This window comes from Taudactylus pleione, unplaced genomic scaffold (assembly GCF_031769625.1).
Source record: "Taudactylus pleione unplaced genomic scaffold, aTauple2 ptg000189l, whole genome shotgun sequence".
Lineage (NCBI taxonomy): Eukaryota > Metazoa > Chordata > Amphibia > Anura > Myobatrachidae > Taudactylus > Taudactylus pleione.
The window spans coordinates 3,065,753-3,088,095 of NW_028284591.1; the positions used below are offsets into that span (position 1 = coordinate 3,065,753).

Genomic DNA, 22,343 nt, shown 5'->3' on the forward strand with positions numbered 1-22,343 from the left:
AAGTATGGCTGCCAGTCACAGTCACAGACAGGGCAGCTGGGAGGTCATGTAAGCCCAAAATTCCTGGGGAGGAACATGGTGCTTTCTGTAGAAGGTTGTTTTGAGGGGAGTCATGCACAGAGGGGAAGTGGTTGCCCCATCTTGGGGACTTACTAAAACATCCAAACCAGGCCCTGGACCCCAGAAAAGAATGGGCCTGTATCCCTGCTTACAGATTCTTAGGCCCGTATTCAATTTGAGCTGAGCCGCGATACTTTTTCGCCTCCCAGGACTTTTTGCCTACTTCGCCTGTTTTGCAGGCAGAAAAGTATTGCGCGCGTGCCCGCGAATCGCCGTATTCAATTTGAAAGTAGGCGAATACGGGACCCGGCGAAACTTAAACAAGCGGAAAGTCATGTCAGATTTGGGGAAATCAGCCTGACACCCCCAAAAGTTGCTCTGACATGGGGGTTAGCTATGGTGCCCCCCGATTTGGCTTGCTGAAGGTATTTGGTGTTTTTAAACGGGCTCAATAGCTGCTAAATAGTGTTTTTGTATAAGTGGTGCAGAATAGTATTCAGGAGGTTTTTTTGCAGAAAATAAATTATCCCAGCAAATTTGGGGTACCTGAAAATGGGGGTCAGCATATTCTAAAGTTGCTAAAGTTAAGTTGAAAAAAATTGTGAAAAATCCACCTGCCGCAAGTCCCTCAATGATAATAACACCTGGGGCATTCTTGGGGACCCCCAGAGTCAAGTTCACTAGTTTTTTTCTTTGTCCCCCAACTTTTTTTTTTTCTCCCCCAAAAGCAAAGTGATTTTTTTGGGGGTGTCCTTAAGTGTTTTTTTTTTTTATTTTGATACCGTTTACCTTTGGGGGACAGTCTGAAGGCTGCATGGGGGTTCCCGCAATGTTGTACCCCAAAACCCCAATTCTGCACTTTTTTTCCGCCTGGTATTCATAGGCGAAACCTTTTCACCTATTACATTGTATTGACTTTCTGCCTAGGCGGAAAGTCTTTCAAATTGAATACAGAGTAAAATCAAAACAGGTGAAAATGATGTCATCAGCAAAAAAGTTTTCGCCAAAAACACGCGAAAACAGCTTTTCGCTTCAGATTGAATACGGGCCTTAGTTGGAACACATTTTTGACTTCTCAGTGCTGTGTGAAGGAAGCCTCTGTGGTCATGTAGTGACTGACAGGGAAGGAGAGCAATGTCACTGTGGTTGCCATGGTAGTCACATGACACTTATAAAAAGCAGCCCAAAGAAACATACAAATGAAAAATTATAAGAAGGATTCTTCTTATAACCTGCCAGGGACATCACATTTTTTCATGGGATTACCGTTTTATTTTAAAACACTGCTAGTTGCTGCCTCATTTATGACTAAAGCAAGGACACTTCCCTGTGTTGTCATTTTTTGTTTCTTGGCTATTTAAGTGCATATTATTGTGCTCATCCATGTCACATCTGGATTATATTGTAGCTGTGCCACCTAAGGACATTTATCCTGTGCACAGTTGGCCGGGGCCATACTGGGCCCTTTAAACAATCCCAGTGTAATTAGTATGAATCCTCCCAAACACTCGTCACCCCTGGGCACACTTACACTTATACTATGGTGCAATACAGGTGTATTCATGCTTATGTCCAACCCTGCATAACCTACAGTTCCGTCAAGACACGTCCTCGGTGAACATTGCCTATGGGGCAGATGTACTAAGCCTTGGAGAGCGATAAAGTACCAACCAATCAGCTCCTAACTGTCATTTTTCAAACACAGCCTGTAAAGTGACAATTAGGAGCTGATTGGTTGGTACTTTATCTCTCTCCACGGCTTAGTACATCTCTCGCTATGTGAGAACGCCCGTTACAGCCCAGAAATGCCTCCTCAGTTGCAATAGAGTAGCGACTCAGTTGCACCGGATTCTGTGTCGCCCATACTTGCGCACACTCTGTTTCAGACACAATATAAAAGTACACAAGATACGTTCCGTGAACCGTTGTATATTCAGCTCTGGATCAGCCCCATGGTGTCACAAAACGGCAAATGTGCGCATGTTAGAAATAAATTTTAAAAAACGGAAATCACAAGAGTAACATTAGCCTTACACGCGTGCATTAGGCGATTCTAACACTTCCTCGCTGAAGTAGGAAGCCACAAGCAGTTATCACTTTGTTCTCACATATCACACGTTATGTAACATCTTTATTGCTCTTCCATATTGCACGTACACGTCTGTGGCATCGGATCATATGCAGATCCAACTTCTCGTTTATAAAGCATTTATTGTCCTGATCACACGCAATGCCAGCATCTGTTGTGGGGAAGCAACTCTGACCTACTGCTATACATGTGCGCTCTACAACAGGGTCTAGAAAAGAAAGTCTATTGCTTATGCCACGGAAGAACAAACAACAGTAAATGGGTGTGGTTCATTAGAACAACAGTACAGAGGTAGACAATGTCTAGATAGACACCAAATGGTAGAAAGTCAGTAGACCGACAGGGACACAAGGTAGACAGACAAAAAAGGTCGACACGCAATATGTCGATATGGATGTATGTCAACAGGTGCAAAAGGTCGACACAAACATGGTCAACACATGCTTTGTTTTTTTTTTTCTAACCCTAATCTTCACTATAACCCTCCCCTTGGTGCCTAACTCTCCCTCCTTGTGCCTAACCTTAAACGCCCCTCCTAGTGCCTCACTCTATCCCTCCAGTAAGTGCCTAACCCTAACTGTCTTCCCTAGTGCCTAACCCTTACCATCAGGGTAAGTGCCTTACCCCGACAGTCCCTTCTAGTGCCTAACCCTAACTGTCTTCCCTAGTGCCTAACCCTTACCATCAGGGTAAGTGCCTTACCCTGACAGTCCCTTCTAGTGCCTAACCCTAACTGTCTTCCCTAGTGCCTAACCCTTACCATCGGGGTAAGTGCCTTACCCCGACAGTCCCTTCTAGTGCCTAACCGTCCGGTAAGTGCCTTACCCTAAAAAAAAAAAAATATGTCGATCATTCCCATGTAGGCCATTTTACCCTGTTGACCTTTTGTACCCATCGACATACATCCACGCCGACCTTTAGTACTTGATGACATTTTGTCCCTGTCGACCTATTGACTGTCGACCATCTGGTGTCGACCTATTGCTCGTCGATCTTTCAACCGGAACCCAACAAAATACATACGGCATATTTGCTTTTCTGAAGGCAGAAATATGACGTCTTCATGAATTGCGGCTGTTTGTAGAAGTTCGGATCATTGGCTTTCACCTGCCAGTTACATTCTGAAATGGAATACAAAAATAATGTATAGACATTTTAGTCTTTCTGGGCGTCCATAAATTAGCCACTGCATTCTTGCTTGCATCTTTCTCTGCCTGCCTCTAAAGCTGGGTACACGCTAGATGATATGTCGTCCGATCCGGCAGGTCGGACGACATAACGTCCACATCGGGCATTGTGTACCCGCTATGTCGCTTAAGATGTGCACTCCCACGCGTCGTCAGCGACATCGCCCGTCAGAGGTGCATGTCCCCGTTGTCGCGACGTCGCTCCTGGCATCGGCAAGTGTGTACTTACTTGCCGATGACGTCACCCCGCCGGGATCCGACGCACGAGACATCGCGCTGGGTACACATCGTTTAGTGTTTACCCAGCTGCCTTATGCACCAAGCAAGAGCCCGCACACTCCATGTAGATGCCCCCCCGACTCAGGCTACCCCTACTCAAAGGCCCCTAGAATCATGGGGCCCTGGACAGCTGCCCAGTGTGCCCATTCATTCAGATGGCTATGCTCTGTGTGCCTGGAGACCCGCTATGTCTGCAGCAGCTTAGACTTACTTAGAAGGCTGATGGCCACCTGATCTGCGTTCGATGCTGTCAGTGGACGTCTCTAAGCTCTGGACGGCGAATGAGGCATTAGCATATTTTCGCAATTGTGATCTGTGAGAGATCGTAGCTTAGATGGCATTTGCGCCCATCTCTGAATGAGGCCCAGAGTAAGCTGCGATTTTCATTGCCAGGGCATCTATACATTTAGCTTTCTTAATGCTCAATGTTTAATTTAAAATGATTTGCAAATATTGTTTGACATTCACCTTTAGGTCTCTGCTGTTCTGCGCTGGTGTCAATGATATTTTCTGGATCAGCACATTGGGGACTGTCCAGCTCATCGTCCGTCTCGTCATCGCTGTATGGAAGCTCCTCGTCGTTGGGGCTCTCATCGTCCTCGCCTGATGTCTGCCAGTTATCAGCCATACAGCGGACTGGAAAAATAAAATGATATAAATGGGTATCAAGATCCTTTTTTTATACTTATATTAACTAAAGAAAAAGAAAGAAAATATGACTTGCAATATGTCTACTTAAACGTGTGCGGGGTTAGTGGCGTAACTATAAATGTAGATCACCCCGGCCAAAAATTTTTGTGGAGTACCGCCCCCCCCTCACCTACAGACCCATCGCCTCTTCTAGAGACCACGCTCCATCTGCCCTACTACAAAGCTGGCATCTAGATGCCCATCACCGAACGGATCCCGACCTCATCAGTTACTATCCGCGCGAGCAAAGCGAGCCTGCAATGGTATACAAATTTCTACTATTGGGAGGCGGATACTCCATGTGAGACGAGATAACAGCGATGTGAGGGCGTGCATCCGTACCCCCAGTAGTGCTCCCTACACACAAAACACACAGAACACAAAACTATACTTACCCGAAACAAAGTCCTGCGCCCGCCGCTGTCCACTTCTCCTGCTCGGCACTATGGGAGAGACGTCATGAAGTCTCTCCCTTCACCCACTGCGGGAGCCGGAGCTCATGAGTGAGCGGACTGCCCACGGGGACCAGTGTATTTGCAGTGCCGGCTCCCTCACTGTGTCAGGAGCCGAGTGCTGCACATAATGCTACAGTGCAGCACCCGGCTCCTGCCACAGAAGGGGAGCCGGCACTCTGCGGGCCTCGGCGGGTGATACCCGGGTGCGGCCCACCCCCCCCCCCCCCCCTTGTGACGCCGATGGTTACAGCACGGTTTCGTCCTTCCCCCAGTTCTGGAGCATGCACAGTGCGAAAAGGCATAAGACGTGCTCCGCGGACAGCCCCTTTGTATATAAAAGCTGAGATGACCAGAACTTTGGGGTTCCAGCTCCGGGCTTCTTGCCCAGTTCGGAACTCGGATCTAAAAACCAGATCTCGCATATTTTGGATTGCATTTAAGTCTCTCGTGATGATTTCAGGTGCTGTCAGGTGGTCAAAACTGACTGGAAATGAATTTTATTGTTTATAATGTTATAGGAACAAAAACAGGTGCAAGTTACATGATTTTAGCTGTTAGTCTAAAAAAAAAAAAGAAAGAAATTCAAAACCATATCTCTAATAAAAACACCTCACACAGTGGCGTAGCAATGGTCCCCGCAGAATCCGCGGTGGCTTGGGGGCGCAACGCTGGGTGAGGAGGGAAGGTGTTGGGAGGGCACCAAATCAGTCCACTGGAGCCACTGCATCAGGGCCGGCTCCAGGGGTAGGAGCACCTTGTGCCGGCCCCCTCCAGAGCGCCCTATCTAATTACCATAGGCCACGCCCCCTACGTGATGTTATTAGGAGGCGCGTCCGCCTCCACATAACGTCGGCTGGGGGGAGCCTCACTAGCTGGGCTTCCCCCAGCCCTCTCCCGCCACTGAATGGATGCCGCGCGCAGCATCCATTCAGAGTCTCCGGGGTCCGGCATCGCCGCACAGCTGCGGCGGTGGGGGTCCCCAACTCCCGATTTAACCACCCATGGGCCACTTCGACCCACGGGTGGAACAGCGGGACAGTAATGTCCCGCTGAAATCGGGATGTTGGGGAGGGGTGCGCCCTCTATGGGTGGCGCCCCTGTTCGCGCACTCAGGTCGAACACCCTTAGAGCCGGCCCTGCACTGCATTATTCCATCAATGCCACTTCTCTTGGAAATCTACTAAGCTACTTTTATGTTTCAATATCACCTGCATGTGGATGACACCCCAATTTATCTATCTCGTCTGCATTGTCCATCATCTGTGTTGGCTCAGGCAACTCGAATGTCTTTTTGACGGGATGCAGTCACAATGTTGACTGGTGTTATGTCAACACCACAATGTCGACAGTTATGGTGTTGAATGTCAACAACTTCAAAATGCCGACATCTGAAATGTCAATCCGACAATCTGAAGAAAGACGACACTAGGGATAGGGCGGAGGGAGAGGATTAGGCGCTAGGTTGAGGGTTAGGGGTGTTACTCACCATTGGATGCCAGGAGCCATCATTACATCACCACTGGACCCAGAAGAAACTGCTGGAGCCGCCGGACCAGCCGTACAAGGTAAGCCACCGCTGGAACACCTGGACTGTTATGTTGAAATTCTAATCATGCCGACATTTCATCAGTGTCATCATGATGAATATCAACATGCTGCAACAAAACATACCCAACCCCTTTTTAACTTATAGGGGGAGATGTACAAATCTTGAAAAGTGATAAAGTGGAGAGGGATAAAGTACCAACCAATCGGCTCCTAACTGCCATTTTTTAAACACATCCTACAAAGTGACAAGAGCTTATTGGTGGGTACTTTATCACTTTTCAAGGCTTAGTGCAGCTAATCTTTACACCAGTCCACAGAAGCTTCTTACCAGCCATCTCTGTTTCTTTTGACAGCACATACTGTACGCCCCAACTTCAGAACTGCTCTTAGGACCTCATTCAGAGCCGCTCGCAAAATGCGAGCGCTCGCTCTGAATGAGGGCGGCCGCTTCTATGTTCAGAGCCGGCCCCCTGGCCGCTCGCTAGGCTGTGGGTGACCACCCACAGCTTTAGCGAGCGGCCAGGTTGATGGTCGCGATGGTCAAGACCATTGCGACCATCGGGGCTTGCGACGAGACCCTTGTGGTAGGGTCTCGTCTACAGCAAGCCCCAGTGAGTTTTCGGCTCTAATAAAGCCAGAAGCTCACCACTGACATCACTCGTGATATCAGTGGGGCCGCCCCCATACGGCAGGCATTCCGTTGGGAATGCCTCTGTTTAGCCAGCCTCCCCCCCCCCCCCACCTACAAAACGGGACGAGCTGTCGATCACCATCGACAGCCGCCCCTTTTGTAGTGAGCCCCGGAGCGAGAGCATTTCTCTCTCGCCCCGGAGCTTGTGCACGCGCAGTGTGGCCGCTACACGTGCGCACAGCCTCAACATCAACCCGCTTGCGAGCGGGTCTGAATGAGGCCCTTCCCTGTTTTCCAGCTGTCGCTTTCACTGCTACAATTTATTTATTTTGAATGCATCAAATAGACTGATTTCCCTCCTAAAACGTTCTTCTACTGCGTCTCTACTGTCATTCCCTAGATTGCCTGCTTGTATTTAATCAAATCTAATATAACATTCTTCTACTAATATACTGTACAAGGCACCATATCTCTGGTGGACTTGCAATGCAAACCCCCAACGTCACTAGGGGCTTCATACACATGAACAGAACAAGAACAGTCATCGACAGTCTGAACAAACCTTTCTTGGTCATGACATTAAAGAGTGCACCTCTATTCTTAGCATGGAGGTGCCGACAGCCTACTCAACACCAGGCAATGGCAACTTGGTTAGTGTGCTATCATGCTGAATGCTCAATCAACAATCTCACGTCTTTCTGCATTCAGTGCTAGTCACTTATTCCGTAATGTCTATAGGTATCCATAATATACCACAATGCCATGACAAATCCTGTGCTCAGTGCAGTGGCGTAAGTTCATCCCAGACGCCCGGAGGCGAGTTATAATTTGGTGCTGTGGTGGCTTTAAGGACTGCGTTATAGTCAAGATACTGTAAGATTTTCACTGTGGTGGGACTACAAATCACAAAATGCCCAGTCTACTGCCAACTGCATCACATGCCGGGAAGTTGCTCCACCAAAAAATCTGCCCCCCCCAGACTCAGTTGCTGGTGCTCCAGGCCCAGCCTCCCATGTCCTCTTACCCGCAGCTCCGTCCGGTGCATCCTTTTTGGCATCCAGCTCCTGGAAGAAGATCTGCAGCCGTGCTTATGCATGGCCAGCCAATCAGGACTCTGCTGCACGGCTACGTGGTTAGAGCTGCCGCCAGGGAGCAGTGGGATGGGGAGTTGTGGGTGAGGGGGAGCACCGGGACTGCTGCACGGGTCTGAGGCTAGGGCTGCCACCAGGGAGGGGTGAAACAGAGTTGTGGGTGAGGGGGCACCGGACGTGTCACACTGACATAAGAAGCTGGTGAGGAGCAGCGACACCAGTGAGTAGGGACAGGCTATAGATAGACGGAGGCGGCAGCTGATGGTCTAACACGGAGCTCTCCACTAGTGTATGGTGGCTTCTCAGGTGCTGGGAAGAGGTGCCATGGTACTGGGCGACCAGGACGGTACACTCCGGGTACATAGTTACAGCCCTAAGTGGGGTGAATATATTGTGGTCAATGCAGGAGGTGCCTCTTCAGTGATGGCGCCCGGCACCACCATAGTGCTGCCCCTGACTCGGTGTCCGGTATGGATGCTTTATTAAATGTTTCAGTAGAGGCATACGCTCATGCTCTCCCACCATTTCTGTGAGGCTCCCAAATTTTGGGGAGTTCTCCAGGGCCTCCCGAAGAGTTGACAACCCTGTGAATTGCATCATCATGCCTCACCCCACCATGGCCCAATGATGCAAATTGCTACAATAAGAATTAAGGGCTGGACTACAATAATGCCATGGACAGCACCATACTTCTGTACCTTCCACCTGCACCCTCCCCTTCTGAAGGGCACAATTACAAATTAGGTATGTATAAAAAGTGGTCTATATTTTATCTAGTGTTGGAATTACCCTACTATTGCGTAAGAGGACAACAACATCACATTATGCAGCAGAGGGATTTTGAGTTAAACATATTAGTACATTGCGGTCATGTATGAGCCTCGGAGGCGAAGTCTGCAGACATCCTGGGGAAGGAGGGGCACTAGTATGTAATATTCCTACAGCCCACAATGGAAACAAGTTAGCGACAGCTGAACTGACATTGTCTCCATGCATTCAGAGCCTCAATTTGTCATATTATTTGCCTTTGAGGTTAAAGTAGTTGTTATTTTTACACAAGAACTATAAAAAATGAACTTTGGTCGCAACCTACACAGGCAGAACAAGAAATACTGGTTACTAAAATTGACTCAAGGCTCTTGTACGCGTTTCATTATTTTACATCATAGAGTGATAAGATGGGACAAACGGCAATAAACATTTAACATACAATGATTTATTTATAGAGAGATAATTTTACTTTTTATATTCTTTTACATGTTTATATAGCAGAAACATTTCCTTTTATTTAATTTTCTTTCACTCAGAAAATAAAACACCTTCAGATATAACTTTCACATGTGTGGATAAATGTCTCTTACATTGGGTTTTATCAAAGGGGTGTGGATTAACAGACAGTAAAAAGGTCGACTGTGTCTAGCTAGACACCAGATGTTAGACAGTTAATAGGGCGACTGGTACAAAAGGTCGACGGACAAATGTCGACACACTAAAGCATGTAAGAAGGTCGACAGGTACAAATGGTTGACAGGGTCACAATGTCTATAGGTTTAAACAGTCGACATATGCTTTTTTTTTATAGCCCTAATCTTCACCCTAACCCTCCCTCCTCGTGCCTAACACTAAGGGTTGGGGTAGGTGCCTGACCCCAACTGTCCCTTCTAGTGCCTAACCGTCGGGGTAAGTGCCTAACCCTGAACCCTCCGGTAAGTGCCTAACCCTAACCGTCGGGGTAAGTGCCTAACCCTGAACCCTCCGGTAAGTGCCTAACCCTAACCGTCGGGGTAAGTGCCTAACCCTAACCGTCGGTATAAGTGCCTAACCCTAACTGTCGGGATAAGTGCCTAACCCTAACCGTCGGGGTAAGTGCCTAACCCTAACCGTCGGGGTAAGTGCCTAAACCTGAACCCTCCGGTAAGTGCCTAACCGTTGGGGTAAGTGCCTAAACCTGAACCCTCTGGTAAGTGCCTAACCCTAAAGCTAACCAACAAAAAAAAAACACGTCGACCATTTTTTTTGTCATCCATTTTCTTGTCAACCTTCTTACCATGTCGACCATTTGTACCTGTCAACCTTCTTACGTGCCGACTTTTAGTGTGTCGACCTATTGTCCCAGTCGACCTACTGACTGTCTAACATCTGTCTAATATAAACATATTATTCATTCACTGGAATGCGTGAGACCTTAGGTGTTGTCTATTAATGTATCGCCCTTGATTTGGAGCAGTGCTCCTCACGGTGACTAAAGATAAAATGTACAGCAACAATGAGCTAGATTCATTACGGATCACAGCTGCGATTAGCATATTTTCGCAATGAGACTGCGTGCGTAATGTTTGCGATCGCTATGCCGTCGCAGCACAACATAAGGACGCCCACTTCCCCCTATTCACATCCGTAATACTTTGCAAGTCTGCAAAACCATCGGTAAAGTCGAGTAACATCGGAGCCTCATGCTCAATTGCACTAAAACTTCCCGTACGCGGTGAGAACCTAAGCTGTGTATACGCCATCGCAGTGGCTAATTTATGCACGCCCCTGTAGCAGCTTTGAAACACACTGACACGCCTGTGTATCGCTGACCACCCCCCGTCAACACCCCCAAACGCTCACTTACGGTCAATCACTCTGTGATGGGTCTGCGTGATCGCAGTGGTGCCTTCGCACACAAGCACTGAGATGCATGCGCAGAACGCACATTGGCCATCTGCGTGCGTAATCGCAGTTGCGATTGGTAATGAATCAGGCCCAATATCTGTATGTGTATGGTTATAGATATAACCAACCGTATAAATGTATTATAGCATGTTTAGATCCAGCAAATAATTGTATATAAAAGTCAAGTTTAAGCAACATGGAAAAGAAAATAAATTCAGACAAATTTAATATAATAATAATAATAATAATAATAATAATAATAATAATAATAATATTCCCAATGTTAACAGTTTTCTTAACTTTTTTTAGGGTGTAAAACGCATTGGTATTATGAAGTAAATCAAATGTATACCACACTACTAATAGTAATAAAGCATCAATAAATTATTATAATTTTTTTTTCAGATCAATATTTTTATATTGAAACACCGTATGTAATATACATTAAAATAAAAAAAAAATATTTGTTACATTTCACATCAATAATTGAAGACAGAATCATGAACAAAATAAATTCAAATCATTACAGTAATAATAAATACTTATAGTATTTAGCTGAATATAACTAATGAAATGATTGTACCTTACTGAGATAGTGGTCCCAGTAATATTCCTATTTTTAATCTTGTCGTGAATGAGAAATAAAAGTTGTGAGAAGAGACCGAGAACCCAGCCCACCCCCCCAATTCCGATATTTATATATCCATGAACATATATTATACAGAAAAATGTATAGATATTGCTTACTATAGATTGCTATGGAGATTGCAAATTGATTGGAGGATCATTAGATATTTCACGGAGATTGTACCTAAATGATGCATGTATATGCTTCCCAATTACGATAGGCAGAGTTGAGATGTAACTCTCCCATGTGTCGAAGAATTTCGAGACTCGGAATTCTCTCTCTAATGTGGTGTCTATCCATTCCATATTAAACACATGGAAGAGCTTCTCCTTAAATAATGTTAAGGTAGGGAGGGGAATACTTATCCAGGCTTGCAAAATAGCTTTACGTGCTACCGCACTAATTATCAGTAATAATTTTATGCAGCCTTTAGTGACTCTTTGACCCTCAGGTAATATCCCAAACAATGCCCACTCATTGGTAAAAGGCAGATAATTCACCAAATGGTCTAAAGCGTATTACGCACTTGTAACCAGAATATTCTGAGAAGAGGACATTTCCAAAAATAATTATATGACTCAGCTAATGGATATTCATATAATGAGGGCAATGTCACATAAATGGATTTTTTAATGACATATATAACAGATAACTTGCCTCCCTGAATGCGCTACGTTGCTTTGGACAAAAGTAAAGTCAAAGGACAAGCAGCAACACAATGTTTGTCCCTGATATTTTAAATAGACAGATTTTTTAAATTTATTTCAAACTGATCCAAAATGATTACCCGTGCAGTCAAATTTTCCACAACATTACAACATGGCCCAAATTTGATAACGTCCTTTCTGCAATTTTGCAGCAGGATTTAAAGTGCCAATTTTTTTAAAGGCAAAACCAGCCTGGGATAATCACAGAAATATCAGGGCTTTATCAAACTCCTATTTTAATTGGCCCCAACTCACTTTTCTACTGTGAGTAACAACATAGTTTTTATCATGACAGTTATTACTCAGACAGTAATGTTTCATGTTCTGGAATGTGGTTTGGTCCACCTAACTTTCCCCAAATACAATTATTATTATTATTATTACACTTTATTTATAGGGCGCCACAAGTGGTCCGCAGCGCCGTACATACAGTAAAGGGTACACAGAACATTACATTACAATACAGTAACCAAAATATAAACAGAGCACAAGTAACAATTAGCAACACAGTTCTCCATACACGGTACAGCTGGGAAGGTGAAGGCTGTCATAGAAGTGCTAGAGAAGAGGGTGTAAGACAGTGGGGAGGAGGACCCTGCTCCTAGGAGCTTACAATCTATGATCGGTTGGTCAGGCATAAGGCCCATTATATACAAACATTTCTGCATTCTGAGCCTGGTACCTTTATCCAAACAACAGATTGCTTACTTGATCTGTCTCTTTACTACAGCTGTATGATACAGACAGTATTTGCCTACTGTCCCAGGGATGTCTGGGAGACTTCCAATTTTGGAAAGCTCTCGAGCTCTTGAGAGAGTGAGCCAGGTTCTCGGATCTACTCAACTCCCCAGTGAAGTGGGTAGACCGGAGGCAATGAGTGATGCCGGGGTCGCTATCCACCTCACCATTCCCCCCCCTTCCCCCCAACACAACCAGTTTTCAGGAAAATACAGACTATCAATTCACAAGAAATCAGTCCCTCTTAGATTTAAGTCATGAAGATCCTCAGCAACGTACATGCACTTTGCAGACTGGGTGGAGACAGGTTCAGCAAGAATTCTTGTAGTTTAAAATACAATGATCGTAGCTTTAGGGCAATGAGTGAAAGAGAGAATCACAACATTTTCTCATTGAACACATTTCGTATTAGATGCTGGCTGTCTCTGTGGCCTAAGGGATAACTAGTACACCTATGAATCCGAAATGATCATGATACAAGAAAAGTGGGATAAAGGTTCTGAGCAGATCTGTGTGTACTGACTGCATAGAGTAAAACAAATAGTCAGGAGTATACAGTTAACTGATTGCTTTATAATCTAGAACTGAAACTAAATCTAAACGCAGCAGTAAAATGCATCCGGTATAATGATTGACCAGGGACTGGTGTCTTCCCACAGTGAGCGAGAAACACAAGCCCAACCTTTAGAAAAAAATCAGGACTTTACAGGAACACAGTCCCCACACTTATTTTTGTCCAAGCCTTTAATCTCTCGTTTTTTCCATTTTTGTGTCTACAGTTAAGCATTGAGGAATAATACCAGTGACGTGTGGTGAGGTCAATGGCTGGGGAGGTACACATGTATAAAACAAAAAACATTTTTATATCAAACTCTGGAGCATGACAGGTAGTATGATAGGGGAGGGAGTATGACAGGGGAGGCTCTGCTTACCCTGACCGCACGTCCCTGAATAATACACAGAGGTCTCATGATCCATTTATATTAGTTTATCTGTCATTTCATGGCACAGAATCTGTCCCAGTCCCTTGCAGATAAGCAGCAGATGCTATTTTAATGGTATAATCCAAGATCCAGGTCTATATTTTTGTATATTTTAAGTCAGCCGCTCTCTTTTCCTGGCTCATTAAGATGACAAGCTGACTCCTAAATAAGCCAGACTGCCTTACAGAGCAGGAGACCGGTTATATGAACATTAGACACGATTATAATCTCTCCTGGGCTTCCATTGACTGCTAGTTATCACATATTGTGTCTGTGCTTATATTCTCTAATGAGACATTATTATCTATTTATAAAGTGCTGACTTGTTACACAGTACTGTACATTGAGGGGATGATAACGGGGACAAATTACATACAAGGACATGAAACAAAAATGGCCCTTGACCACATGAGCTTACAATCAAGAGGTTTGGGGAACATGAGATACAGTAGGTAGGGGAATAACAATTTTATCTGCCGAGTAGAATGCTAATATTTGCCCTCTCCAATAAAACACAGCACACGTATATATAGGTAATAGCCACTCTTTCCGTATAATAAATGTCTAACAACTCATCATATAGATTTCATTCCCTCATCTCTTACCTTGTGTGTCTTCAGGCATCAACAGCCAGAGATAAATAACGTATAGTCATATCTACAGTGAAAGGTGTGTCCATAAAGTGTGACCTGACTGTATCAGTGATTGGCTGGGCGTGGGTGACTACACTGACACAAACAAGTTCTACCGAGTCATTCTCAGCTACAGAAGATGTGATTCCACTTCAACAGGTAAGGGAGTATTCTTCTGAGACAGTAATGCCATCCCTACAATGTCTGTATAGCCAACAGTGTGAGCTAGGCAGCGATTCTAAAGTGCCTAGTGTAGTGGTTCCCAAACTCGGTCCTCAAGGCACCCTAACAGTCCAGGTTTTAAGGCTATCTATGCTTGAGTACAGATGGTTAATTCAAACTGACTGAGGTACTAATCACGCCAGCTGTGCTCAAGCATGGATAGCCTGAAAATCTGGACTGTTAGGGTGCCTTGAGGACCATGTTTGGGAACTACTGGCCTAGTGTGTATTCATGATATACTACAGTATAGCGCAGTGTTTTCCAACACCGGTCCTCAGGGACCCCTAACAGTGCATGTTTTACAGATCTCCACATTATCACTAGTCAAATAATTAGCATATTGCATGGTCCCAGATATTTGCTAGAAAGTACAGATACAGTACAGTACTTGGTTACACGAGAGCAGAGGTGAATTAGATGGTGTATATAATTGCTATTAGGGTGGTAGTTATTAGGATGGCACATTGCTGCTTTATAGCACTGCAGTTATGATGTTGATTTCCACCAATGCCCCATCTGTGTGCAGTGCAGCTTGCATGTCTTCTCCGTGTTTGTGTGGGTATTAATGTGCTTTGGCCTCCCGCCCCCCCACAAAGTCCCGAAAAAATACTGGTAGATTTATTGGATTCTGGCAAAACTGAAGCTTACATCAGCAATCAAATGGGGAGATTCCACATTTTGCAGATGACTGTGTAAAAATATCTGCAAAGTATGGGGATCACCAATTGCCGATTCCAACCAAAAAGGGAACGAGATCGGTAAATCAGGTTGTAAAATCGAGCAATCGGGGCTGCAGATTACTGGTGTATGGTAACGATCAGCCGGTTTGACGAACGTTACTAAGTAAAATAATGAGTCGTTTACGATTTGCAGATCTGTTATTTGCTGAAAGTAGTCTGCAAATCACTGGAAACTATCTGTAATGTATGGGCGCAGATTGGTGGATTAAAGTATTGTGAAATCGGGGAAAGAAGCAGAATTGTTTAATTGTTTTTTTTGCTGATGCTTGGGCCCCATTAGGGTGTTGTGTAAGTGACCCAGAATTTACACTGTAAGATCCAATGGGGCAGGATCAGAGATGAATGATGAGCAAGAATAACAACTGAGTGCGCCCAAAACACCCTCTGTTATAATTGTAATGTATTATTATTATTATTACTATTATATATCACATTTACATTGAATTCTGCAAAGTGTTTCTATTTATTACGTTATGTTGTGGTTGATGTAATATTGATGTATGTCCTTTTTACCGGATAAATACAGCGACCCAAAAAATGCAAAATAATGGTAGCGACAGTAATGGCTTGCTCAAACAGGAGGCACACTTCATGGCATTCCCAAAAACATAGTATATAAATGTATAATTAACAAGAGTTAAAAGATGTGCCTGTATAGTATAAGTCCTGTGAGTGACTGCCTCTGTTTAACAAGAATATACACTGAAGTGCCCAAAGTCAGGGGATAGATGCATAGTATGGTGTAGCCCAGTGAAGTGCAGCAAATCGCCGCGGCATCGATTCCACAAGTGGACAGAAGACCTCTGGAGAGATGCTGACCCATGCCGTCTTTATAGCTTCTCACAGCTCCCTGATATTTGTAGGTGCTGGGTCTTGGGTGCGAATGGACCTCTCCACCACGTCTGTTCGATTGGGTTCGTGTCGGGCGAATCAATTCTGGACAACATTGGACCGATAACACAATGCATCATCCTGCTGGAATATTACATTGTTGTGAAGGGCTGCAAATGGCCCTCAAGCAATGCAACATAGTCGTTACTGGTCAGTTATATGTTCAGGCGAACCAGCAGATGCAACCCATGCCACATGAACACACCCACCACCATTATGGAACCACCACCAGTCTGCACGGAGTCTTGTTGACAACTGGGGTCCTTCGCATCATGGGGTCTGTGCCACACTTGAACCCTACTATGACCATCAGCCCAAAACAACTGGTACCGTAACTCATTGGACCACACCACATGTTGCTAGTCCTCCAGGGTCCAATAGTAACATCACAGTCCCAGGTGAGGTGCTGTGTCTGGTGTCGTAGTGTTAACAGGGGCACTCTGGTGGGTCATCTGCTCCCATATCCCATGGAAGCTAAAGAACGCTGCTATGCGTCTGGTACCTCCTGCACAACTTCGGAAATTAAATGTCCCATCCGTCGGGCACCCACTATCATGCCCCATTCCAACTCCGATAAATCACCTCGCCTTACCATGAGCAGCCTAGCCAGTGTCCAAACTGACTCACGAGATGTCAGATAACAACTGATGCAGGTCTGGGCATTTCCAAGATAGATGTCACAGCCCGGTGACGCCACCTACCATTACCTTTACATACTGCTATCCTATGACTTTTGGCACATCAGTGTACATTGAAATGATGTAACCAGGCTGGACTGCATCTTATCTGCTTTTTCTGTTTGCATATAACATGTCGTTTCTATGCTGTAGCTAGCATGCTAGTATGTCTGCTCATCCTTTAAGACCGTTCCATTATTTCTGTTCTGCTCACAATAATTAATTATATTGTCCCTGAGCTCTCCTGACAATCTAAATGAGGTATACAGTAATATATAGGAATTATTATTAGAATTTATTTATAAGGCACTACAAGGGTTTCCATAGCAACGTACAATGGGAAAAACTGAAGTTTTTCTTGAGTTGAAAATAGTCTTAATTCAAAATGGCTGCTGCGAAGTGCAAGTGCTCAGTGCGTCTTGTCATGCCGCTAGTCAAATCAGCGCCTTATGGTGAGATATCATTAGTTAAAGATTTTGTAAAAGAACCATGTATTTTATAGCTTCTGAAGGTGATCTTTATTCACTGTTACCAAGAATACAAAGTGCCAGGGGTGCAGAGGGCCCCAACAAGGTGTGCGCCCTTCAGGTACTGTACCTTTACGAATGGAGCGCAAAATTCAAAATCTGGCCTAACCACACCTTCCACATGGCATGGCCACACCCCTGCGCTCCGGCGGCCCTAACTATACTATATAGTGTGTAACTCATAATCTTTCATTGCCATCAATCTAATTTTCTTAATACTTTCTTACTGTTTCTCTATTGGATTAAAGCCCCCATTTGTTCGTTTCTTGAAGTTTGTCCTGTCCCTGTTGTGGATTAACGGGACATGTTTTATGGTGGTGTAACATGGCTATGCTAGAAAAGTGCAACATTCCTATGTGCTGAACAGCAGCCACGGTAAAGGTGCATACACACGGTCAGATTTGTCAGATGAACGATTGAACGATCTGAACGTCACCACCCACAAACGGCACTTCCTGTCAATTAACATCGGAATGGTCTGCGTACACACTGCGTGTAGTCTGCATACCCTTACCCGATTGCAATGGCTAGTTCACGCACGCGCAGTGAGATACGTGCGCAGTGCGAAAACATCGGACAAGTGCGTGCGCTCTCTCACTTGCATTCCTTGCTGAATCAGGCCCGGAGTTCCTGCTTGTTCCTAGTATTCCTACTGAAAAATCGCCCTGGCCCCACTCATCTTATAATGTTCCAGCCTGGAATTTTATTTTTTAAATACATTTATTTTTAGTCTATTCTGCTATTGTGATGCATTAACAGAATAGTCCTATGTGTAAAGATCATTTATAAAACAGAATAGGTCCCTGAGAATAGGGGAGACCCAAGGAGTGCTCACGTGCATGTAATAGTCAGTATTTATAGGGATCAGCCCTCTTTTTAACTGCATCCTGATTTTGGTCCCATGCAGCAGACCACAAAGCAACAGAAGACAGTTGTATAAAAGGCAGAGAAGCACTGGCAGGAACTTCGAGGCCATGGGCGTCTCTGGGGAGTGACTGGGAGGCGGCCTGAAGTGTGTGCAAAAAAAAAAAAAGTGCCAGTCTCGGGGGCGTGTTATGGGAGTGTTAGGGGCGTGTCTATGCAACCATCTGCGTTCTCAGAGCTACAGCAACAGAGGCCATGTTTATACAGAGTTGAGAAGGAGACACTGTGTCTGCCATTGGCTAGTGCAAGGGTCTATGGTGCACCAATGGTGGAGTGTTTGGAAACACTGGCAAAGTTTCAATGTCCACAGGCACAGAGTGGACTTCTTAGGGTATGTACTCTCTGGTACTTGCAAGTGCACAAAGGGAAGGCAGAAACTAGCATTTGCATATTAAAGCCACCGCCATTCCGACTACTTGAGTGGCAACCATGTCTGCGTAGTGAGGTGTGGGGGATCTCATCCTCGTATCGCTGCTCCCCACATGGCATTTTATAGCTGCAATTCAATGCGAATCGTATCATCAAACCTCTAGGCTGCTCACGTCCCGAGTGAATCAAGTAAACTGGCCCACTCTATTGGCAGCCCGTGAGAGCTCCCAAAAATGTGCGATTCTCCTTTACATTCCAGGAGAGATGGCAAGCATACTGTAAATGATGTGAATATTACAGATCACCAATGAGTACTGTGAACTCTCTGGGTCTCCAGCAATTATGACATTCTCCCTGATGCGGGAAACACGGGTCTTTATAGAGTCCAGAGCCAGATTAAGGGCCACATTGGCCTGGGGCTGAAAAACTTCAAGGGCCTATACTGAGAAAGGGAGCATCGGTGACCAGTGCTGTGTGGGTGTGACCAGTGCTGTGGGTGTGACCAGTGCTGTGGGTGTGGCCAGAGCCGTGAACAACCTCCTACACTATCAGCCTCACTGTCTCACTATATACATAATAATAGAACAATTGCACCATTTTGTGAGAAAACTAGAAAAACTATTTTAATAATGACTATTCAGCTGGGCAGCTGGTTACCATCATGCAGCCATGATGATGGGCCTATTTTTATGTGGAGGCCTGGAGCTCCATCTGCCCCATTGTTAATCTGGCCCTTTACGTAAAAAAAAATCTGGCGCTGCACCCTCCGAGTGAAAAAAATAGGGGGATACCAAGGTGGGGAATATATCAACCCACCGTCCAAACTAAAGCAAAAAAAAAAATTTAAGTAATTCAAGAAGCTGTCAGATCAAATACATTTAATCACAAAATAGATAATTAAGATACTAAAAGACAAAAATACCATACAATAAATCCAATTGATCACTAGACCATTTCCCCGATAAAATCTCTGGATCCAAATTCAAGACATACAGTATGTCTATAAGAGTGAATAGCGAATGCTCTGCATTTCAGCTGTGATTCACAATGATTGTATCCGAAGGAAATAGCAACACAGTTATTAATCTGTTCCCACCTGCGAGAAATTGTATCCAATATAAAATCTGTGTTTCTTCGCTTTTGAGATGAGACATATTTGCAGGGTAAGTAGATATTTCACACACAACTCATTCCAGGAAACAACATAGGATGTTAAAAAAGTTCACTCAATTGGTCTGTTCAAAGTGCAAAGGAAATCAGTCTCCACTTAATGAGAATCGCTGACAAAGAAAAAAAAAAACACTCGTTGATATAACTCATATAGGGGCCCATTTATCAAAATGTATTTGAGGTAAAATCCGTAAAAACACACGTTTTCGGGGGTTTACCTCATATGCTAAGTATCCCCCGGATGTATTAAGGAGGGACCACAGCAGGTATCTCCGATAACAGCTGTGATCCCTCCAATGCTGCTGGCAGCCGCCTCCCCCATAGGTTTCAAGCTGCGTAGGGCATCGCAGTGGATAATTTATGCACGCCCATGCAACAGCATTCAAACACACTGGCACGCTTGCGTTTTACCGACCACCCCCCCATCACCTCCCCCAAATGGCACTTCCTGTCAATCACTCTGCGATGGGTCTGCGTAGTCACTGAGCTCGCAGTCCCGATCGCAGTGGCCGGTTCGCGCACTGCCATGCATACGTATGCGCAGAACAAAACAATCGACCCATTGCGTGTGTAATCGCAGTTGCGATCGGTAATGAATCAGGCCCTCATGAGTTCTGCGCCTTGGCCTTCGTCTGTTGGGTGACATCTGCCTCCAGTTGCTAAGTCTAGAGTTGTCCTAACACCGCAGGAAGCATTACATTTATTATTATTATTATTATTATTATTATTATTATTATTATTATTATTATTATTATTATTATGGAAGCTACGCATGTTTTAACATGTGAGACTATTTGCCATTACGTGCTATTACAGTGACACTGCAGGAAGTCTTTACCTGTAAGTATGTATAATATTTAAGAAATGTTGTACAACTAGTTTGTGACCTTAGGTTGTTTGAGATAAATATGTTGCAGGGCAACTCTGCCCGCTGGCAAATGACATGTAAGCTATTGCAGAGCATGCCTATATGTAGTGTAAGCAATGAATGCATGTGTTTATTACAATATCATACATGTTTATATAGGAAATGTAATACATTTTCATGGACAGCATAGATGTAGGGATGCCTTATTTACATGGCAACAGTTACACTTGTAAGTAGAGCCATACATGCCTACTCTCCTGAAACGGCCAGGAGCCTCCCGAAAATCAGGTGGTGTTCCTGGCACGCCGGAAGGGTGGGCAAGTCTCCCAGCGCCACCCGCCACCCCCCCCCATGTCTGCTCCCCTCTTTTGGTTTGGGGGGAGCCGATGATGCGATTCACGCTGAATCGAGTCATCGTAGCCTGCACCCCAGGTTCCACAAGGGTGGTAATCTCGGCATTGAATAGCGGGGGCGAGGCCGCGATTTATAGTGCGCTCAATTAACATCCTCATAGGTTACTGTCTAGTTATGTTGTATAACCACTTCATAGCTGCTGACTACAACTATGGTTATTAATGTTATATAGCTCTCATTAATCGGTATCGTTCTCCATAAACAATATCAGTGGATAATTCGGGCAATGAAAATGCAGAGATTTTGTGTCAACAATACGCTCATTAACCTACAATACACAAATATATTATCGGTTTTGCGTTCAAGGCTGAATCGGATCCAAAGCATCTCAGGCAGAGTTGCGTCTATGTCCCTTTGCTTATCTTATAGTACGCAAATTTGAGCTGCGTATGCCCAGAAAGAGAGTCTCTGAGTCTCTTTAACAGTGGTGGTTTAACAGCACAGCCCAAAACTAAAAGAGGGGGCGCTACACAAACTGCACCCCTAAACGTTGCCAGGTCACCCCAATATCGCCGACCGGGAGTCAGCGGGATGCCACCGGGGACCAGTCGGGTACAGCATACACAGAACAGCAATAAACCACTCGCCGGGGACCGGGACAGTGAGCAGATAATGCGATTGTAAGCTCTTGAGCTTACTACTGATGTACATGTAATGCCTCCGCTGCTCACTGTCACGGTCCCGCAATATAAGCCTCCAATTGCCGGCACTTGTATCCAAGCTGCGGCCGTGGCTCCGGCAGTGTAGTCCCGCTGTCAGCTTCTTGGGGAGGTCAGCCCGTGTATACGTCTGTGCATTCTGAGAGTGGGTCAGTGGGTTCTGTGAAGGAGTTAGTGAGGGCTGGAAAGGGGTCAGTATGTGCAGTGTGGGGGGCTTTGTGAGTTCTGGGAGGAGGTCGTTGGTCATTGCATGCTGGGAAGGGGTGTGTGTGTGCTGGGAGGGGGTCGGTGAGAGCTGGGAGTGGGTCGGAAGGTGTATAAAGGGGTCAGCGTGTGTTTGGACTTGGGAGGGAGTCAGTAAATGCTGGAAGGGGGACGTTGAGTTAGTCAGGGGTCTCTTTATCAAGCAGTGAGAAGTGTGGAGAAGTGGACCAGTGGAGAAGTTGCCCATAGCAACCAATCAGCTCCTATTATTTTATAGACTGTACTTGATAAATGCTACTTCA

The 22,343-nt window shown here is 45.1% G+C and overlaps 1 protein-coding gene and 1 long non-coding RNA gene across 2 annotated transcripts in view; one reads left to right on the top strand and one right to left on the bottom strand.

The window, feature by feature from the left end:
* Window positions 1–14,369, bottom strand: part of LOC148519499 (phospholipid-transporting ATPase IC-like) — an 80,408-nt gene extending 66,039 nt beyond the window's left edge. Inside the window, exons 1-3 of the mRNA XM_088476456.1 lie at window positions 14,350–14,369; window positions 4,084–4,251; window positions 3,173–3,270 (exon numbers count right to left, since the gene is read on the bottom strand). Of these exons, the coding sequence (XP_088332582.1) occupies window positions 3,173–3,270; window positions 4,084–4,251; window positions 14,350–14,368 (285 nt within the window). The 5' untranslated portion in view covers window position 14,369. The remainder of the gene's footprint in view (window positions 1–3,172; window positions 3,271–4,083; window positions 4,252–14,349) is intronic.
* A 128-nt stretch (window positions 14,370–14,497) lies between these two features.
* LOC148519500 (uncharacterized) overlaps window positions 14,498–22,343 on the top strand; it is a 123,623-nt gene continuing 115,777 nt past the window's right edge. The window contains exon 1 of the long non-coding RNA XR_015878928.1: window positions 14,498–14,535. This is a non-coding gene — a long non-coding RNA (uncharacterized LOC148519500). The remainder of the gene's footprint in view (window positions 14,536–22,343) is intronic.